Consider the following 19,981-nt stretch of genomic DNA (forward strand, 5'->3'; position numbering starts at 1 on the left):
CAGGAAACGTACACAACTTGGTCAATTGTGAGAGTCACAAGATAATTTAAAAAATCCTTGGTTAACAGTAAAACATTAAATGTTTCTGAGAACATGCTAATTGTTCTCAGGCAGATGTTCATAAACCTCAATGTGCATGAGTCTTGGACCTTCACTCCCCTGATAATCCTAGTTCTGTGGGGTAGGGGTGAGCTCTGGACTTTGCATATTTCATAACCCTGGTTCCAAAATACTGGTGCAGGATGACCCTATGCCACATGGGGAATTATTTCTAAGGATTCCTGAAGTAAAAATGGTAACAGGGGTGAATTCTAGGTAGTAAAGGATGTTAACTGGATGAGAGATGGACATAACTGAGGGGGGAAATGATACCCATGGGGACAGAGAAACCCACGTGTGAGGTGTCGGCATGAGGAGACCAGGGGCTTACGTGAGCTCCTCCGAGGGGCCGGCTGTGCTACAGTGGAGACATGACTAGAGGTGCCCCTCCTGGGCTCACTGCTAGAGAAGAGCAGCACTGCTCTTGGGTATCACTGTATGGCTAGGGAGTAAAACAGCAGGAGGAGGAGGGGGCAGGAAAGCAGCACTGCCAGCCAGAGTCCCACCGTGGACCACCAGTCATCTGGGCTCAAGATGATCACTGGCCTAATATGAAGAGCAAGCCCCAACCTGTGCCTCCATGCTTGGCCTCATTTCCATAAACTGTAGCCACCCAAATGTGCTAATCATCACACAAGACACTCTGACATGACAGGAACAATGACACGGCCATTTTTATCACACAACACTCTGTTCGAGGGAGAGGTACAACTTGCTCACGGGCAGCATCCTCTTTGCTAAACTTGAATTCTGCAGACCTACAGCTCCTCACCCACGAGGCTGAGCTGAGTGTCCATGAATACAAATGCCAGGTGCTTGGAGCAGGTGGGAATCCCCATTCTCAGGGCAGGTGGCCATCCATCTGGCCCTACTCAGTGCTGTTCTGGCAGGAAAGCAGCCTTCCGCGGCACCCCAGGCCAGACCCTTGCCAGTCTTCAACGCAGCAGCCGAGAGGAAAAATTCAAAGACCATGAGTTTCTGTGCCATACAATAAGAGTCTTCAAAGATGTTTTTTTTTTTTTCCTGGCTGGGTGCAGTGGCTCACACCTATAATCTCAGCACTTTGGGAGGCCAAGGTAGGTGGATTACCTGAGGTCAGGAGTTCCAGCCTGGCTGAAATGGTGAAACCTCATCTCTACTCAAAATATAAAACAATTAGCAGGGCGTGGTAGTGCCCGTAAATCCCAGCTACTCGGGAGGCTCAGGCAGGAGAATCACTTGAACTTGGAAGGTGGCCATGTCAGTGACCCGAGATGGCACCACTGCACTCCAGCCTGGGTGGACAGAGTGAGAGTCCATCTCTTAAATGAAAATGAAAATTTTTTTAAGTAAAAAAGAACCAATTCAAATGTTACTCTAGAGCCTACAAAAGAGTGGTCCCTGGCAATATATATTTTAGTTCAAAAGACTCATACCTTTTAACCCAGCAAGAACATTTCTACTAGTTTTCCCTAAAGAGAGAATCTGACAAGTATATTAAAATACACAACACAGTTTATAATAAAATTGTAACAGTTAAATTAACAATTAATAAGGACTTGGTTGTACTTTGTCATGTAACTGATATATCCATCATAAAAGGGTGATGTATGTCTACTTACATCTACAAAAAGATGAAAAATATGGTGCTAGATTAAAAATAATTGCTATGCCTCCAAGAAAATCACATTACACAGGAAAAAAAATTGCTACACCTTGTATATTATGACCCTGTTTATGTAAAACTACATCCAACTAACAGCATCTATAGTGAGAGGGCGAGAACGATTTTCCCAAAATGCTAACAGTCATTGCCTCAGGGTGGTAAGATTATTTCCATGTCATCTGAATCTTGTTTTACAAATATGTTTTGAACAGAAAAGCTTTTTTAAAAACAACAAAGTTTTATGAAGAATTTAATGACAGGTTATGCTTATAATATGTTAGGTGTTTAAAAGTAATCCAAATTATAAATACATTATGGGTTTAACTGTTAAGAAAAGTAAAAAAATAACAGGTTCCAATTCCATCAACATAAACTCTCACCATTGACATACAAGGTGTTTTGCTTGGATGACTGAAGATACAAGTCAGTCCTCTGCTTCCCTCAGTGTTCCCAGGGGCTCAACTGGAAGAGAATCAAGGCAAAGAGCAGGTCGGCTGCTCCCGACAGCGCCTGCAGAGCTTGGCTTCATGTGGGCGCCCTGCAGGACAACCCTGGATTCTTCTGGAGGGGGTGCCTCTGGCTCTGTTTCTTTTTGACAAGCTAAATCAGCACATTTTCTTCTCCCTTAACACACTCCTACTCTAGCGTGAACGCGGCTACAGGAATTTCATTTTCTCCATGTTCCCACGGTGGAGTGGGAGACTTTTTTCTTTTATTGAAAAAGAAAGAAAATCCTCCAAACACACAAACTTCCAGGAATCTGTGGCAATTAAAGCAGAAAACGTGTCTCATGGAAAAGCTCCTCCACCAGATGGCAAAGCCCACATTTTATGTCTGTTCCCATAAGCACAGGGACACAGTGAAGCTAATTCAGCACAAATATATCTCTCCCCTGAGACACACAACCTCAAACCCTTAGGTGGTGTCTGAGGAAAGAGACTATACCATGCGTGGAATGCAGAAATTGAATTCTGATGGTTTAACTGAGGGCTTCCTGATAAGCAGTGAACCCTCAATTTAAAAACCAAACATACCTCTAGCTGCTTACCTAGGAATCCAAGAAAAACAAATTACAAGCAGGATTTATATGCTTGATACTTGAAAATCCTGCCGGTGTCCACAACGAGATTCTCAATCATTCTGTTTTACACTGAAGAACGCCCCTTAGTTACTTTTCTAGTAACTCACTTAAGTGAAATCACAGCATAATACACTCCATCAGGTAACTTCTGAGAAATCAAAAAGTTTACAACTGTGTTCTCTTCATTCTAGGAACCCAAAAGAATGCCCAGAATGCCAAGAACAGTTAGCAGGTATATGCAAATGCACAACATTTATGTTAGCTTTAAGATTAAGGAGCTCGGAGTACGCCATGCTAGACATCTTTCAGTGTAATTACAACTCCACATTTCAGGAGGAGCTGCTGGCCTTCACCACACACCTTACCAAGTCCTGGGTGGAGCCTGGAGGTGAGTAACCAGACCATAGGGAACGCTAGCATTTGCAGAGTTTATCTGATGGATGAGCAGTGAAGTTACTGTTTGCACTTCCTGTTTATCCTGCTAAACATAGAAAGAGATGCTCCAAGCATCAACTTGGTTCTGCATTCTCTGGCAAGGGCCAGCTTCCCAAAACATTCCTGCACCCTTGGGGAGGCAGGGGAACAGAGAAGTGGGTCCTTAACACACTCTGTGTTTGCAACCTAAATATGCAGACTCTCCTCGCAGTCAATCCATTTTGGTAACTGCTGTTCTGCTTACTTAAATGGGCACAGCGATATAGAGAAGGGCAATGACAGCTGTTATTCGTCCAAGGGAAAAGCCCATGGCTTTTCACAGTCCCTGAGCAGATGCAGCAGAAGCCTAGCAAATACAAAAGAAAGGCAGCGACGGCCAAAGGCTAGGTCCTTTTGCCCCCAAGTGCCACGTAGTCATCGAAGAACGTTCTGTTCATCCCAGGAGGATAAAAGCCAAGTCATGCCTGGCCTGTCGTCTGAGTCCCAAATGCAGCCTCTCTACAAGTGGGGTTCTCAACCTGGTATAAGCCAAGAGCCCTTTAGCAATCTGATGATGCTTGGGAACCCCTTTCTCAAAATGACATTCTTAAATGCATAAAATAACACACAGGGCATTATAAAGGAAATTATTTTGAAGACAATATCACAATAGTAAAATAAATGTGTGGCACATTACTTTATGTGCATTCTTATTCATGCATTAAATAACAATATGTACCATTGTTTTTAAATAATGATTACTGTAAATGATATTTAGGATATCAGAATGCAACTACCACAGAATGTGAAAATATCTGTTATTTCTATTGGTAACAAAGTGACAGGCCCAGCTAATCCCACTGGGCTGTGCTGTGTGCATTCCCAGTGAGGACAGGGAGGTAGCTGAGGATGCCACGCTCCTGTCCCCACCTGGGGCACTCGTCATGCCTGGAGCCCTCTCAGAGAAGCACAGGAAGTTTCCTATTACCGGGGGAAGAGAGAATTTTTAAAGTTTTGAACAAACATGTTTATTAAAACGTCAAAGTATTCTACACATGGAGGATGGGAGAATTTTGGAAATAAAGGCTGGAGACAAACCGAGAAAACCTCATCCAGGGCTATGGCTCAGATCCAGGGGTCTGCTCAGCAGCCTGTCCACCCTGGTAAGGCAGACGGTCCTTTCTATTTATGACAGCTTTATCAAGATATCATTCATATAAACTTCCCCCATTTGAAGTGTATAATTCAACAATTATTGGCATCTTTACACAAATCTCTAGCTCTAGAACATTTCTATCACCCCAAAAAGAAACCCCATTCCTCCCAATTCTCCCTACCTCTCAGCCCCTGGCAACCATGAATTTACAGATTTGCCTATTCTGGACTTTGCACATTACAGAGGATTCTTGCAACGTGTGGTAGTTTGTTCTCTAAAATTGACACAGTCACTGAATTACTGAGCAGCGAACCATTGCTTCCGGGTCTGTGAGCCTCTGGCCACAACATTTTCATCAATACACAATCCTTGAATAATGAGCATCTACTTCTCTCACTAAGCATAAAGATTCTGAGGTTCATCTATCTGTAGCATGTGTCAGGGCATCATTTTATGGCTCAATAGTATTCCACTGAATGACTAATACACACACGTGAACACGCAAGCATGCACACACTTTGTTCATCAGCTGATGGATGCATGGGTTGTTCCCGCCTTGTGGATATTGTGAATGATGTTGCCATAAACATTTGTGTACTTTTTGTGTGGCTGCATTTTTCTATGTGCTAGTATTTTGGTGAAGCGTTTCACATCTACATTCATAAAGGAATGCTGTCCTGTAGTTTATCACTATGTCTTTGTATGGTTGAAGGAAGAGATTATTTTAAGCAACAAATTAATTTTATTTTTTTGCGATGGAGTCCTGCTCTGTCACCAAGCTGGAGGGCAGTGGTGCAATCTTGGCTCACTGCAACCTCTGCCTCCCAGGTTCAGGCGATTCTCCTGCCTCAACCTCACAAGTAGCTGGAACTACAGGTGCATGCCACTACACCTGGCTAATTTTTATATTTTTTAGTAGAGATGGGGTTTCACTATGCTGGCCTGGCTTGTCTGGAGTTCCTGACATCAGGTGATCCACCCGCCTTGGCCTCCCGAAGTGCTGGGATTACAGGCATGAGCCATCACGCCCTGCTTAGCAACAGTTAACTTTTAAAAACATAGTTGTGGGTTTATTAAAGCATGTATTAGAATACTGACTTTTTTCCTTTGTGACAGTACATTCCCTCTTAAAATATATTTAGATAAAATATGTCTGTGTTCAGAAAGTTATTAAGTAAATGACAGAGTGGGTATGGTTGCAGCAGAATCATAAAAATAGCATGATGCTGACTGATCCCTCAACATGCGCGCAGCAGTAAAAAGGCTGTGGGATTGTGTTGCCTCTCAGGGGACCTTAGCTCTGTCCCAAACACACAGATTACTAAACATCCGCACAGATCACTATGCAGGGAGGGCCCCTGACTGTGAACCGGATACAACTGCCCCGATAGGCACCTGGAATGTCGTCATCCTTACAGTCAAATCCACTGAGGACAGTGAGAGGCAGCTCAGATTTTCCCAAAGACAAGACTGAGGGGCCAGTGATGTATACGCAGGACCAGCCAAGGGCTTGTCATCAGCAGGGTTCTCTATGAAGCCCTGACAACAACCCCAGAGGGCAGGTGCTGCCACTTGTAGTACAGATGAGGACATTAGAGCTCTACGGGGCAAGGCGTGTGTTTGTGTCACAGGGCCAGGAAGAAGTTGGGGTCTGAGTTCAGGTCTCCCTAGCTCCACACTGTAATATGACAGAGAAAGGCAGGGGCTGCTGGCGACACACTCATGCTAAAACCACGAGAGACTCAGAAACCCTAAGCCAGCTAGTTAAACTGAGCTACTACTCTGAGGGCAGAGGAAGAAGGAAAAATAAATGATGAAGACAGAACACAGGGCTCCAGCCAACAAGCTGGAAGAGGCAGAGCTGTCTGAGCCGCTGCTGGAGATTAGTGCATTCCCACTGGCAACACACAAGCTTGCTTTCCGGTTTTGGAAACACCCCAGCTTTGGTGCCTCCCCCATGGAGGATGCCAAGACTCCTGAAGCCAGCCTCCAAAGGGCAGAGTGCCTTCTGCCCATCTTCGCCCCAGCTCCATAGTCAGTGGGACAAAAGAGCAATGAGCAACAAAGCCTGTGTGCATATCTGCAGTTTATACCACATTTTCTTCACACCATGTGAGCACATGCCATGACCTGGGATGGCAGGGGCACAGCCAGGAACACAACCCACCCTACGCTCCTGGTCTGGTGGAGACGGACGGCAAACCAGCCCTGGGAACAATGGACAGAGCACAGAGGAAGCCAAGCAAGAGGACAGAGGATGGGGGGAGGGGAACACGAGCGCCTCAGATCAAGCAGCTGAGACCAGGCCTTCCTGAGAAGGCAGCCTGTGAACAGATACAGAAGCCCAGGCACTGTGAAGGGGTGGAGAGCTCCAGGTCAGGGGGCAGGGGGGCACAGGCCTCCATTCCAGGACCAGCCAAGCAGCAGGTGGCCACTGCAGAGGGCAGCATGCAGAGGGCTGAGATGCGGCATGCTCCAGGCTACGTAGAGCCATGCAGAGAAAGCGAGAGCGCTTGTCCCGCAGCAACCCTGAGGGACTGATGAGGAAGCTGAAGCTCAGTCCATCCCCCAGGCCACTGTGAGGAAGTGACAGCTGTGTTGACTTCTCAGTGCCATCAGCAGGATACCCAGGCCCAGCGAGAACTGCAGATGCAGAGTGTTCTGATCTTGTGCCAGAGAATCTGTCTCAAGTGAGGTCAACGAGTCTCCTGCCGTTCCCTTCATCACCACAGATGGGAATAACAGCCATAGCTAATATTTACAGAGCAGGGCCGAGGAGCTGGTGGCATGCTGCTCAGCATCACCCTCATAGTGACTGGATGGGGGCTAATATGAGTACCCTCGTTCTGCAAAACAGGACACTGGGGTGAAGGAGGCCTCGTCTGAGAACTCGCCCAGCTCGCCCCTCCTGCCCAGCACCCTGCTGCTGCTTCCTCTAGTCTCAGCTCAGCCTTTCCTCCGGGAAACCTCTCCTAGCTGTCCCACAGATGCTGGCAGCAGATCCACAAGGGCAGATGGGGCACACTGCAATGTCACTTTGCAAGTATCGCCACTCGCTGCCCAGCTCCATGAGGTGGTCAGTGTTCACTACGTCCACTGCAGGGACGCCCAAAGGAGGAGAGACAGTTATAAAAACGCAATTTTCCCAGTATCAAGCCCCACCTGCAGGTGTTTCTTTCCTTCAGCAAATTGTTTTGAAACAACAAGGTTCTCCGAAGTTTGGAAAGGAAAAAAAAATCTAAACGTAGTTCAGAGATGTGAGCAGTATGAGGTCCCACAATTAGTCTGCAGCAGGGCACCTCTTCCCTTCCAGCCATTACCCTATGTTAGTAATTCATTTTAACATAAAATGATATTGTGATTTATAGCAAAACGGGGGCTCAGAGCTAAAAGCCAAAATTATTATCTAAACTAACATTTTTCCTACTCCTAAAGAGATGATGGAAAGCATGCACCAGTAATCCCAAGTTTCATTCTGAGGCCACTGACTCAAGCCTCCTTATCACTGAGTTATCTCGCTTCTAGTTAAACAACTGCAAGTATCAATATTATTCTTTCTTCCGTATTTAAAAGTCAGAATTCAACAACATTTAAGGTAGAAAATGCAGTTTAAGTATTTTAAGTCTAATAAATCAATATTGATCAAACAAATTTTTATATCTTTAATCTCCTACTACAGGTTAGAAAATAGAATCACACGGTTCTGTAATGACAAAAAAAATTTTAAAATTCAGTGAGCTCAGTTCTCACAGAGCTCACAGAGACTAAATAAGAAATATTTTAAACTATATTTTAAAAATGATTGCTCAACAAGCCCAGCCAGCCATTGAACCACTTCAGTACCTCGTTTCTGGATGAAGACCCTGAGCAGGGGATTTGCACTAGAAACCGCCTTGCAGAAGTTGTCATCGTTGTTGATGGGCAGCAGGTCTCCGTGCACATCTGCATAGCCAATAGTTACATCACTGTTGGAGATATGGTGGGTGTGCACAACCAGCTTGTAGAAATCTTCAAACTTCCCAGGCTTATGACGGTCCAGAGAGAACCTTCGGAATTCCGCCCCAAACTACAATGCAAGAGACAGGGTTGAGGGGGATGGGCATTAATAAACACCAGAGAAAAAGCCAGAAATGAGGTGTGGTTAGTGTACTTAACAAAAAAGTATTTATAGTCCATATTTTCTTTAATCATCCACTGGTAGACACTTAAGTTGATCTCATCTTTGATATTATGAATAGCTAGAATGAAGACACAAGTGCAGGTATCCTTTTAATACGATTTCTCTTCCTTTGGGTAGAAACACAATAGTAAGGCTGCTGGATCCACTGGTAACTCTATTTTCAGTTCTCTGAGACATTTCATACTGTTTGCTATAGAGACTGATGAATTTAAAATGTTGTATTAAAAGAACAAAAATATAAAAGGACAAGTATTTATTTATTCTCCATGAGGCCCAGGGGAGATAGTGGCAAACAGCTCTGTTCTCTCAGAGCTCATTAGTCACAGTCTCACAGTGACTAAATAAGAAATTATAACACAGGAAGAGGGACCCTAAAAAATTAAAAGCAGTAGTGACTCAGGCAGCAGCTCTCTCATCCACACTGACCCAATCAACCCAGGACAGCCCTCTCATCCACACTGACCGAGGGGACAGCCCCTGACTGAGGGGACAGCCTTCTCATCCACACCGAATGAGGGGAAGGCCCTCTCATGTACACTAACTGAGGGACAGCCCAGTCATCCACACAGATGAATATCCTGAGGACAGGATAGGACAGGCTGCGTAGCTCATGTTGTAGGAAAAAGCAACATCAAAATTAATGTAAATTTTTTGGGTGGCATGAAAAAAGAATCCTTCCTTAGCAAGGTCCCTTGCCTCATCTGAGGCTGCTGAGAGGGCATCTGCACAGCTCTGCTCAGGGCCTAACTCAGAGGCAGGAGAGGACAAGGCCAGATGAAAACTTGGGATACTTACAGGTCTTAATTTTAAATTAGGAAGTGTCTTTATTTGATTTGCATTTTAGTAAGACCAAATGGTTACATTTTGAAAGGATCAGAAGTAGAGGTAAAATTGTAAGAATAAAGAAACCTGGTAAAAATCATACAAGTCCAAGGGAGACAGGATGATGGTCTGGTCTCTTTCCTAAAGGCGGCATGTACTCTCCCCTCCAGGGCTGTCACTAGGTGGTCCAGGTTCAGGAAACGTCTAGGGACTAACCTCTTTCCCAGCAAACTCTGGCCCTGGCTGTGAGCTGCCCGCAGAGCTCCAGGACACCCTCCAAGAGAGGACCCCAAGGGAACACGAGGTTAGGGTCATGCCCAAGGGTCCTAGCTCCTGTCATTCCTCACTTGGCAATTAGGGACCTGTATTCATCAGGTGGCACACATTCTGTGTTTTCCAAAATATATAAAAATTAAAGTGTCTAATGTTTATGGAAAACTAGTCATTATATCATCTAGACATTGTATCAATGAGTCAGGTAAAAGCATCTAAAACTATACATGTTTGTGTCAGCACCACCTGGAGCCCCTACAGTTCTGGGTTTGGCTGTGCTCAGCCCAAGAATCTGCATTTTTAACAAGGTCCCAGAAAGAGCTGATGCTATTGGTCTGGGGACCACACAAAGAGAACCGCTGGTTTTATAGAATCAGCACTAGACTTTAACCTCTACAGATTCTTTGTGAAAAGAAATTGCCTGAGAACAAGTCTCCTTTCCTACCTCCCTTTCAAAATGCACTTCCCCCAGGTTACCAAAAGCAAAACAAACCTCTTACCCATCATGCACTGCACTCAGCAGTTAAAAAAAAAAATCTCACAACAATTAAAAATACTGGCTTGGGGCAGGTGAGGTGGCTAACACCTATAATTCCAGCACTTTGGGAGGCTGAGGCAGGCGGATTACTTGAGGTCAGGAGTTCGTGACCAGCCTGGCCAACATGCTGAAACCCCATCTCTACTAAAAATATAAAAAAATGAGCCAGGTGTGGTGGTGCACACCTGTAATCCCAGCATCTCAGGAGTCTGAGGCAGGAGGATCGCTTGAACCTGGGAGGTGGAGGTTGCAGTGAGCTAAGATCGCACCACTGTACTCCAGCCTGGACAACAGTGAGACTCAGTCTCAAAAAAAAAAAAAAAAAAAAAAACCACTGGTTCGGGAAAAGCCAGTTTAAATGACTAATCAAAACCCCTGTAACCTGCTGTCTACATACTCAGTAAGGAAACAGTGTGACCCCAGAACCTGATATCTGAACAATTACATGCTATGAACACAGCTGCACCCTAGAAAAGGCAGAGGGAAGGGCTCTCCTCTATCTCCTGGTATTGTCAGAGGTGCAGAGCGGAGCAAAGCGCTGAAATCCCTCCCCGCTATTCAAAGGGAAGCATTACATTTCTGCTGAGTGTTCACCCAAGGATGCTGCTGCCATGGCATGTGGGCATTGCATGTTCACCCAAGGATGCTGCTGCCATGGCATGTGGGCATTGCATGTTCACCCAAGGATGCTGCTGCCATGGCATGTGGGCAATGCATATTCTTTCCCACGTTGGGGCTCCAAAGCTTTTAAGACACATGCATAAAGCCTACAGCATAAGTTTTATGTGGTATCTTTCAGATCCGGTTTCCAATAAAATCACAAAGCATTTATTTCACTAATATCAATCCTTGTCTTTCCCATCTCATAGAGCTCATATATCCTGATATGGTTTGCATCTGTGTCCCCACCAGATCTCATGGTGAATTGCAACCCCTAGTGTTGGAGGAGGGGCCTGATGGGAGGTGACTGGATCGAGGGTGGAGTTCCTCTGAATGGTTAAGCACCATCTCCTGGTGCTGTTCTGGTGAGAGTGAGTGAGTGATCACGAGATCTTGTTGTTTTATGTGTCTAGCACCTTCCCCGTCTTTTAGTCCTGCTCCTGCCATGTAAGATGCCTACTCCCATTTTGCCTTCTGCCATGAGTAAAAGCTCCCCGAGGACTTCCCAGGAGCAGACTGCCACTATGCTTCCTGTGCAGCCTGTGGACCTATGAGCCAATTAAGTCTCTTTTCTATATAAATTACCCAGTCTCAGGTATGTCTTTACAGCAATGTGAGAAAGGACTAACACAGAAAATTGGCAGCAAGGAGTCGGGCATTGCGATAAAGACAGCTGAATATGTGGAAGTAACTCTGGAATTGGGTAACAGGCAGAGGCTGGAAGAGTGTGGAGGGCTCAGAAGACAGCAAGATGAGGGGAAAAGCCCTAGAGACTGTTGAATGATTGTGACCAAAATGCTGATACTGATACGAATAATGAAGTCCAGGCTGAGGAGGTATCAGGTGAAAATGAAGAACTTACTGGGAGCTAGAGTAAAGGTCACTGTGACGGTTAATACTGAGTGTCAACTTGATTGGATTGAGGGATACAAAGTATTACTCCTGCGTATGTCTGTGTGGGCACTGCCTAAAGAGATTAACATTTCAGTCAGCAGGCTGGGGAAGGCAGATCCACCCTTCATCTGGCGAACACCATCTAATCAGCTTCCAGCGAATATAAAGCAGGCGGAACAACGTGAAAAAGAGAGACAGGCCTAGCCTCCCAGCCTACATCTTTCTCCTGTGCTGGACGCTTCCTGCCCTAGAACATCACACTCCAAGTTTTGGGACTTGGACTGGTTATCCTTGCTCCTCAGCTTGCAGACAGCCTATTTATTGGACCCTGTGATCATATAAGTTAATACTTAATAAACTCACACACACACACACACACACACACACAGCCCCTATTAGTTCTGTCCTTCTAAGACAACCCTGACTAATACTAACATTGTCACTTTTGCTATGTTTTAACAAAGATCCTGCTGCATTTTGTGGCCCTGCTCTAAGGGATCTGTGGAACTCTGAAGTTGAGAGTGATGATTTGGGGTATCTGGTGGAAGAAATTTCTAAACAGGAAAGCATTCAAGACGTGGCCTGGCTGTTTCTAACAACCTATGCAAAGAAATAACCTAAAACTGGAACTTATGTTTAAAAGAGAAGCAGAGCATAAAAGTTCAGAACATTTGCAGCCTGGCCACATGGTAGAAGAGAAAAGCCCATTTTCACGGAAGGAATTCAAGAAGGCTGCAGAAATTTCCTTAACTAAAAGGAAGGCAAATGCTGATAGCCAAGACCACAGGGAGAAGGCCTCCAAGGCATTTCAGAGACTGCCATGGCAGCCTCTCCCAATACGAGGGCTGAATGTATTTCTTGGGCTGACCCAGGGACCCACTGTGCTGCACAGCCTTAGGACATTGCTCCCTGCATCTTGACATGTGGCTCAAAGTGGCCCAGGTACAGAGGGGCACTGCTTCAGAGGGCGCAGGCCATAAACCTGGTCAGCTTCCACATGGTGTTAAGCCTGTAGGTGTACAAAATGCAAGATTTGAGGCTTGGAAGCTTCTGTCTACATTTCAGAAAATGTATGGAAATATGTGGATGCCCAGGCAGGCATCTGCTGCAGGGACAGAGCCCTCATGGAGAACCTCTACTAAGGCAGTGCAAAGAGGAAATGTGGGGTAGAGCCTCCCCCGCCCCTCCCCGACAAAGTCCCCACTGGGGCACTGCACAGTGGAACTGTGAGAAGAGGACCACATCCTCCAGATCCCAGAATGGTAGATCCACTGACAGTTCATACCATATGCCTGAAAAAGCCACAGACACTGAACACCAGCCCTTGAGACCAACTGCAGGGGTTGAACCCTACAAAGCCACAGGGGCAGAGCTTCCCAAGGCCTTGGGAGCCCACCCCTCAAACCAGTGTGCCCTGGATGTGGGGCAAGAAATCAAAGGAGATGATTTTGGAGCTTTAAGATTTAAGGACTGCCCTACTGGGTTTTAAACTTGCATGCTGGAGATGATGTGGAGAAATAGGAACGCTCTTACACTGTTGGTGGGAGTGCAGATGAGTGCAACCATTGTGGAAGACAGTGTGGTGATTCCTCAAGATCTAGAATCAGAAATGCCATTTGACCCAGCAATCCCATTACTGGGTATATACCCAAAGGATTATAAATCGTTCTATTATAAAGACACATGCACATGTATGTTCGTTGCAGCACTGTTTACAGTTGCCCATCAAGGATAGAGTGGATAAAGAAAATGTGGCACATATACACCATGGAATACTATGCAGCCATAAAAAAGGATGAGTTCATGTCCTTTGCACAGACATGGATGAATCTGGAAACCGTCATTCTCAGCAAACTGACACAAGAACAGAAAACCAAAACCACATGTCATCACTCATAAGTGGGTGTTGAACAATGAGAACACATGGACACAGGAAGGCAAACATCACACACTGGGATCTGCTGGAGGGTGGGAGGCTAGGGAAGTGATAGCAGGGGGTGGAGAGGTTGGGGAGGGATAACATTAGGAGAAATACCTAATGTAGGTGAAGCGGGGATGGAGGCAGCAAACCACCATGGCATGTGTATACCTATGTAACAATACTGCAAGATCTGCACATGTACCCCAGAACTTAAAGTATAATAATAAAAAAGAATTTTAAGAACAAGTGTAAAGGGGATAATGTATTTTTAAGTTAGCATCTAATTTTCCTAAAGATAAATAGCTGCAGAGGATCTAATTTCCAGCATGTTGTAAAATTTTCACTTAAAAATAAACCTAAAAATACAAATGGCTTTTCAAAAAAACAAAACAAAACACTAAGTGACTAAGAAATTCAATCAACTAGTTTGAAGTAAATGTTAATAATTTCATTTGTCTCTTAGTAGATAATATTTTAACAGAGGCTTTCAATGTATTGACTCAAAGGAATGACTAATAACCTGTGTTTGGGAATGCGAGGTGGGGAGGTTTTGCCAGTCATATCACATAAACAGCTGCTTTGAAAATACCTGTACTTTCAGTGGTTTTAGGCAAGTTACTCACTGTAAGTTTATTAAAGTAAATACTTTGTTTCTGGCCAGAGGTGTAAAATTGGCAGGGAGTATGCAATAATGGTTTATAATTATTTAATCATTCGCTTTGTAGATAACCTATGTTGGTCCTAATAACAAAATAAATTTAACCCATGAAAAAATAAAAATAAAAATAAAACTTTGATCATATTATCTTTAAATGTTAAACAGTTGATGCCGATTGTTTTCAACAAATGCCCTAGAGACAGGGCTTTTCCCACTGAGCCTGACTCTGTGAGTAGGGCTTTTCCTGGAGCTGCCAGACAGGTCTGACAATAGAGTGTGGGCTTTGGGGGACTTCCAGATTGGTTCTGCTCCCTCCCAGGCTGTGAGGCTGCTGGATTTCACAGTTGAGGAGAAGTGGATAGGAAGTGAAAGCACCACAAATCTTGCTGCTCTTACTGAGATTTAGCTGCTTTCTAGAATAAACACTCCTTGGATTGTTGCAAGCCATTGATTAATTTCCACAGTTCTCTAAAAGTTTGTTTTGACAATTTTCCCCAGTATTCTTGCTTTAATGGATAAACAGAGTTTTACAGGTCCTATTCTTTTTTTTTTTAATTGCATTTTAGGTTTTGGGGTACATGTGCAGAACATGCAAGATAGTTGCATAGGTACACACATGGCAGTGTGTTTTGCTGCCTTCCTCCCCTTCATCCACATTTGGCATTTCTCCCCATGCTATCCCTCCCCAGCTCCCCCACCGCTGTCCCTCCCCTATTCCCCCCAATAGACCCCAGTGTGTAGTACTCCCTTCCCTGTGTCCATGTGTTCTCATTGGTCATCACCCCTGCCTATGAGTGAGAATATGTGGTATTTCATTTTCTGTTCTTGTGTCAGTTTGTTGAGAATGATGGTCTCCAGATTCATCCATGTCCCTACAAACGACATGAACTCATAATTATTGATTGCTGCATAATATTCCATGGTGTATATGTGCCACATTTTCCCTGTCCAATCTATCATCGATGGGCATTTGGGTTGGTTCCAGGTCTTTGCTATTGTAAACAGTGCTGCAATGAATATTTGTGTGCATGTGTCCTTATAGTAGAACGATTTATAGTCCTTTGAATATATACCCAGTAATGGGATTGCTGGGTCAAATGGAATTTCTATTTATAAGTCCTTGAGGAATCGCCACACTGTCTTCCACAATGGTTGAACTAATTTACACTCCCACCAGCAGTGTAAGAGTGTTCCTATTTCTCCATATCCTCTCCAGCATCTGTTGTCTCCAGATTTTTTAAAGATCGCCATTCTAATTGGCGTGAGATGGTATCTCAATGTGGTTTTGATTTGCATCTCTCTAATGACCAGTGATGATGAGCATTATTTCATATGTTTGTTGGCCTCATGTATGCCTTCTTTTGTAAAGTGTCTGTTCATATCCTTTGCCCATTTTTTAATGGGCTTGTTTGTTTTTTTCTTGTAAATCTGTTTGGGTTCTTTGTAAATTCTGGGTATCAGCCCTTTGTCAGATGGGTAAACTGCAAAAAATTTTTCCCATTCTATTGGTTGCTGATTCACTCTAGTGACTGTTTCTTTTGCTGTGCAGAAGCTGTGGAGTTTGATTAGGTCCCATTTGTCTATTTTGGCTTTTGTTGCCAATGCTTTTGGTGTTTTGGTCATGAAGTCCTTGCCTACTCCTATGTCCTGAATGGTTTTGCCTAGATTTTCTTCTAGGGTTTTTATGGTGTCAGGTCTTATGTTTAAGTGTTTAATCCATCTGGAGTTAATTTTAGTGTAAGGTGTCAGGAAGGGGTCCAGTTTCTGCTTTCTGCACATGGCTAGACAGTTTTCCCAACACCATTTATTAAACAGGGAATCCTTTCCCCATTGCTTGTTTTTGTCAGGTTTATCAAAGATTGTATGGTTGTAGATATGTTGTGTTGCCTCCGATGCCTCTGTTCTGTTCCACTGGTCTATATCTCTGTTTTGGTACCAGTACCATGCTGTTTTGATTACTGTAGCCTTGTAGTATAGTTTGAAATCCGGTAGTGTGATGCCCCCCGCTGTGTTCTTTTTGCTTAGAATTGACTTGGCTATGTGGGCTCTCTTTTGGTTCCATATGAAGTTCAAGGTGGTTTTTTCCAGTTCTGTGAAGAAAGTCAATGGTAGCTTGATGGGGATAGCGTTGAGTCTGTAAATTACTTTGGGCAGTATAGCCATTTTCACGATATTGATTCTTCCTAACCATGAACACAGAATGTTTCTCCATCTGTTTGTGTCCTCTCTTATTTCGTTGAGCAGTGGTTTGTGGTTCTCCTTGAAGAGGTCCTTTACGTTCCTTGTGAGTTGTATTCCTAGGTATTTTATTCTCTTTGTAGCAGTTGTGAATGGCAGTTCATTCTTGATTTGGCTCTAAGTCTGTTATTGGTGTAGAGGAATGCTTGTGATTTTTGCACATTGATTTTGTATCTGAGACTTTGCTGAAGTTACTTATCAGTTTCAGGAGTTTTTGGGCTGTGATGATGGGGTCTTCTAGATATACTATCATGTTGTCTGCAATTAGAGACAATTTGGCTTCCTCCTTTCCTATTTGAATACCCTTTATTTCTTTTTCTTGCCTGATTGCTCTGGCTAGAACTTCCAGTACTATATTGAATAGGAGTGGTGAGAGAGGGCATCCTTGTCTAGTGCCAGATTTCAAAGGGAATGCTTCCAGTTTTTGCCCATTCAGTATGATATTGGCTGTTGGTTTGTCATAAATAGCTTTTATTATTTTCAGATACATTCCATCAATACCAAGTTTATGGAGGGTTTTTAGCATAAAAGGCTGTTGAATTTTGTCAAAGGCCATCTCTGCGTCGAGATAATCATGTGGTTTTTGTTTTTGGTTCTGTTTATGTGGTGAATTACGTTTATAGACTTGTGTATGTTGAACCAGCCTTGCATCCCCAGGATGAATCCTACTTGATCATGATGGATAAGCTTTTCAATGTGCTGTTGCAATCGGCTTGCCAGTATTTTATTGAAGATTTTTGCATCTATGTTCATCATGAATATTGGCCTGAAGTTTTCTTTTCTTGTTGAGTCTCTGCCAGGTTTTGATATCAGGATTATGTTGGTCTCATAAAATGATTTGGGAAGGATTCCCTCTTTTTCGATTATTTGGCATAGTTTCAGAAGGAATGGTACCAGCTCCTCTTTGTGTGTCTGGTAGAATTCGGCTGTGAACCCATCTGGACCTGGGCTTTTTTTGTGTGGTAGGCTCTTAATTGCTGCCTCAACTTCAGACCTTGTTATTGGTCTATTTGTAGTTTTGGCTTCCTCCTGGTTTAGGCTTGGGAGGACACGGGTGTCCAGGAATTTATCCATTTCTTCCACGTTTACTAGTTTATGTGCATAGAGTTGTTTTTAATATTCTCTGATGATGGTTTGAATTTCTGTGAAATCTGTGGTGATTTCCCCTTTATTGTTTTTTATTGCATCTATTTGGTTGTTCTCTCTTTTCTATCAGCCTGGCTAGTGGTCTGTCTATTTTGTTGATCTTTTCAAAAAACCAGCTCTTGGATTTATTGATTTTTTGAAGGGTTTTTCGTGTCTCTATCTCTTTCAGTTCTGCTCTGATCTTAGTTATTTCTTGTCTTCTGCTATGTTTTGAGTTTTTTTTGATCTTGCTCCTCTAGCTCTTTCAATTTTGATGATAGGGCGTCAATTTTGGATCTCTCCACTCTTCTCATATGGGCACTTATTGCTATATATTTTCCTCTGGAGACTGCTTTAAATGTGTCCCAGAGATTCTGGCATTTTGTGTCTTCGTTCTCGTTGGTTTTGAAGAACTTCTTTATTTCTACCTTCATTTCATTGTTTATCCAGTCAACATTCAAGAGCCAGTTGTTCAGTTACCATGAAGCTGTGCGGTTCTGAGTTAGTTTCTGAATTCTGAGTTCTAACTTGATTGCGCAGTCTGAGAGACTGTGTTATGATTTCAGTTGTTTTGCACTTGCTGAGGAGTGTTTTACTTCCAATTATGTGGTCAATTTTACAGTAGGTGTGATGTGGTGCTGAGAAGAATGTATATTCTTTGGATTTGGGGTGGAGAGTTCTGTAAATGTCTATCAGTTTTGCTTGTTCCAGGTCTGAGTTCAAGTCCTCGATATGCTTGTTAATTTTCTGTCTGGTTGATCTGTCTAATATTGACAGTGGAGTGTTAAAGTCTCCCATTATTGTTGTGTGGGAGTCTAAGTCTCTTTGTAAGTCGTTAAGAACTTGCCTTATATATCTGAGTGCTCCTGTATTGGGTCCATATATATTTAGGATCGTTAGTTCTTCTTGTTGTATCGATACTTTTACCATTATGTAATGTCCTTCTTTGTCTCTTTTGATCTTTGTTGCTTTAAAGTCTATTTTATCAGAGATGAGAATTGCAACTCCTGCTTTCTTTTGCTCTCCATTTGCTTGGTAAATCTTCCTCCATCCCTTTATTTTGAGCCTTTGTGTATCCTTGCCTGTGAGATGGGTTTCCTGGATACAGCACACTGATGGGTTTTGGTGTTTTATCCAATTTGCCAGTCTGTATCTTTTGATTGGTGCATTTAGCCCATTTACATTTAGGGTTAATATTGTTATGTGTGAATTTGATACTGCCATTTTGATGGTAGCTGGCTGTTTTGCCCGTTAGTTGATGCAGATTCTTCACTTTGTTGATGCTCTTTAGCATTTGGTATGATTTTGGAATGGCTGGTACTGGTTGTTCCTTTCTATGTGTAGTGCCTCTTTCAGGAGCTCTTGTAAAGCAGGCCTGGTAGTGACAAAAATCTCTGAGTACTTGCTTGTTCACAAAGAATTTTATTTTTTATTCACTTATGAAGCTTAGTTTGGCTGGATATGAAATTCTGGGTTGAAAGTTCTTTTCTTTAAGGATGTTGAATATTGGTCCCACTCTCTTCTGACTTATAGAGTTTCTGCCGAGAGATCTGCTGTGAGTCTGATGGGCTTCCCTTTGTGGGTGACCTGACCTTTCTCTCTGGCTGCCCTTAGCATTTTCTCCTTCATTTCAACCTTGGTGAATCTGACGATTATGTGCCTTGGGGTTGCTCTTCTTGTGGAATATCTTTGTGGTGTTCTCTATATTTCCTGGAGTTGAATATTGGCCTGCCTTGCTAGGTTAGGGAAATTTTCCTGGATAATATCCTGAAGAGTATTTTCCAGCTTGGATTCATTCTCTCGTCACATTCAGGTCTCCTATCAAACGTAGATTAGGTCTCTTCACATAGTTCCACTTGGAGAACTTTGTTCATTCCTTTTTGTGCTATTTTTCTCTAATCTTGGCTTCTCGTTTTATTTCATTGAGTTGATCTTCAACTTCTGATATCCTTTCTTCTGTTTGGTCAATTCGGCTGTTGAAACTTGTGCATGCTTCGTGAAGTTCTCGTGTTGTGTTTTTCAGCTCCTTCAATTCATTCATATTCCTCTCTAAGTTGTCCATTCTTGTTGTCATTTCCTCAAATCTTTTTTCAAAGTTCTTAGTTTCTTTGCATTGATTTAGAACATGTTCTTTTAGCTCATGCAAGTTTCTCATTACCCACCTTCTGAAATCTGATTCTGTCATTTCGTCACACTCATTCTCTGTCCAGCTTTGTTCCCTTGCTGATGAGGAGTTTTGGTCCTTTGTAGGACACGAGGTGTTCTGGTTTCAGGTGT

General features: G+C 43.4%; 1 protein-coding gene across 1 annotated transcript in view; it reads right to left on the reverse strand.

Moving 5' to 3' along the window:
- The window catches only part of PARD6G (par-6 family cell polarity regulator gamma), a 96,193-nt gene that overhangs the window by 39,126 nt on the left and 37,086 nt on the right, over window positions 1-19,981 (reverse strand). Inside the window, exon 2 of the mRNA XM_002757352.7 lies at window positions 8,239-8,461. Within this exon, the coding sequence (XP_002757398.2) occupies window positions 8,239-8,461 (223 nt within the window). The remainder of the gene's footprint in view (window positions 1-8,238; window positions 8,462-19,981) is intronic.

Source organism: Callithrix jacchus, chromosome 13 (genome assembly GCF_049354715.1).
Source record: "Callithrix jacchus isolate 240 chromosome 13, calJac240_pri, whole genome shotgun sequence".
NCBI classification, from domain to species: domain Eukaryota; kingdom Metazoa; phylum Chordata; class Mammalia; order Primates; family Cebidae; genus Callithrix; species Callithrix jacchus.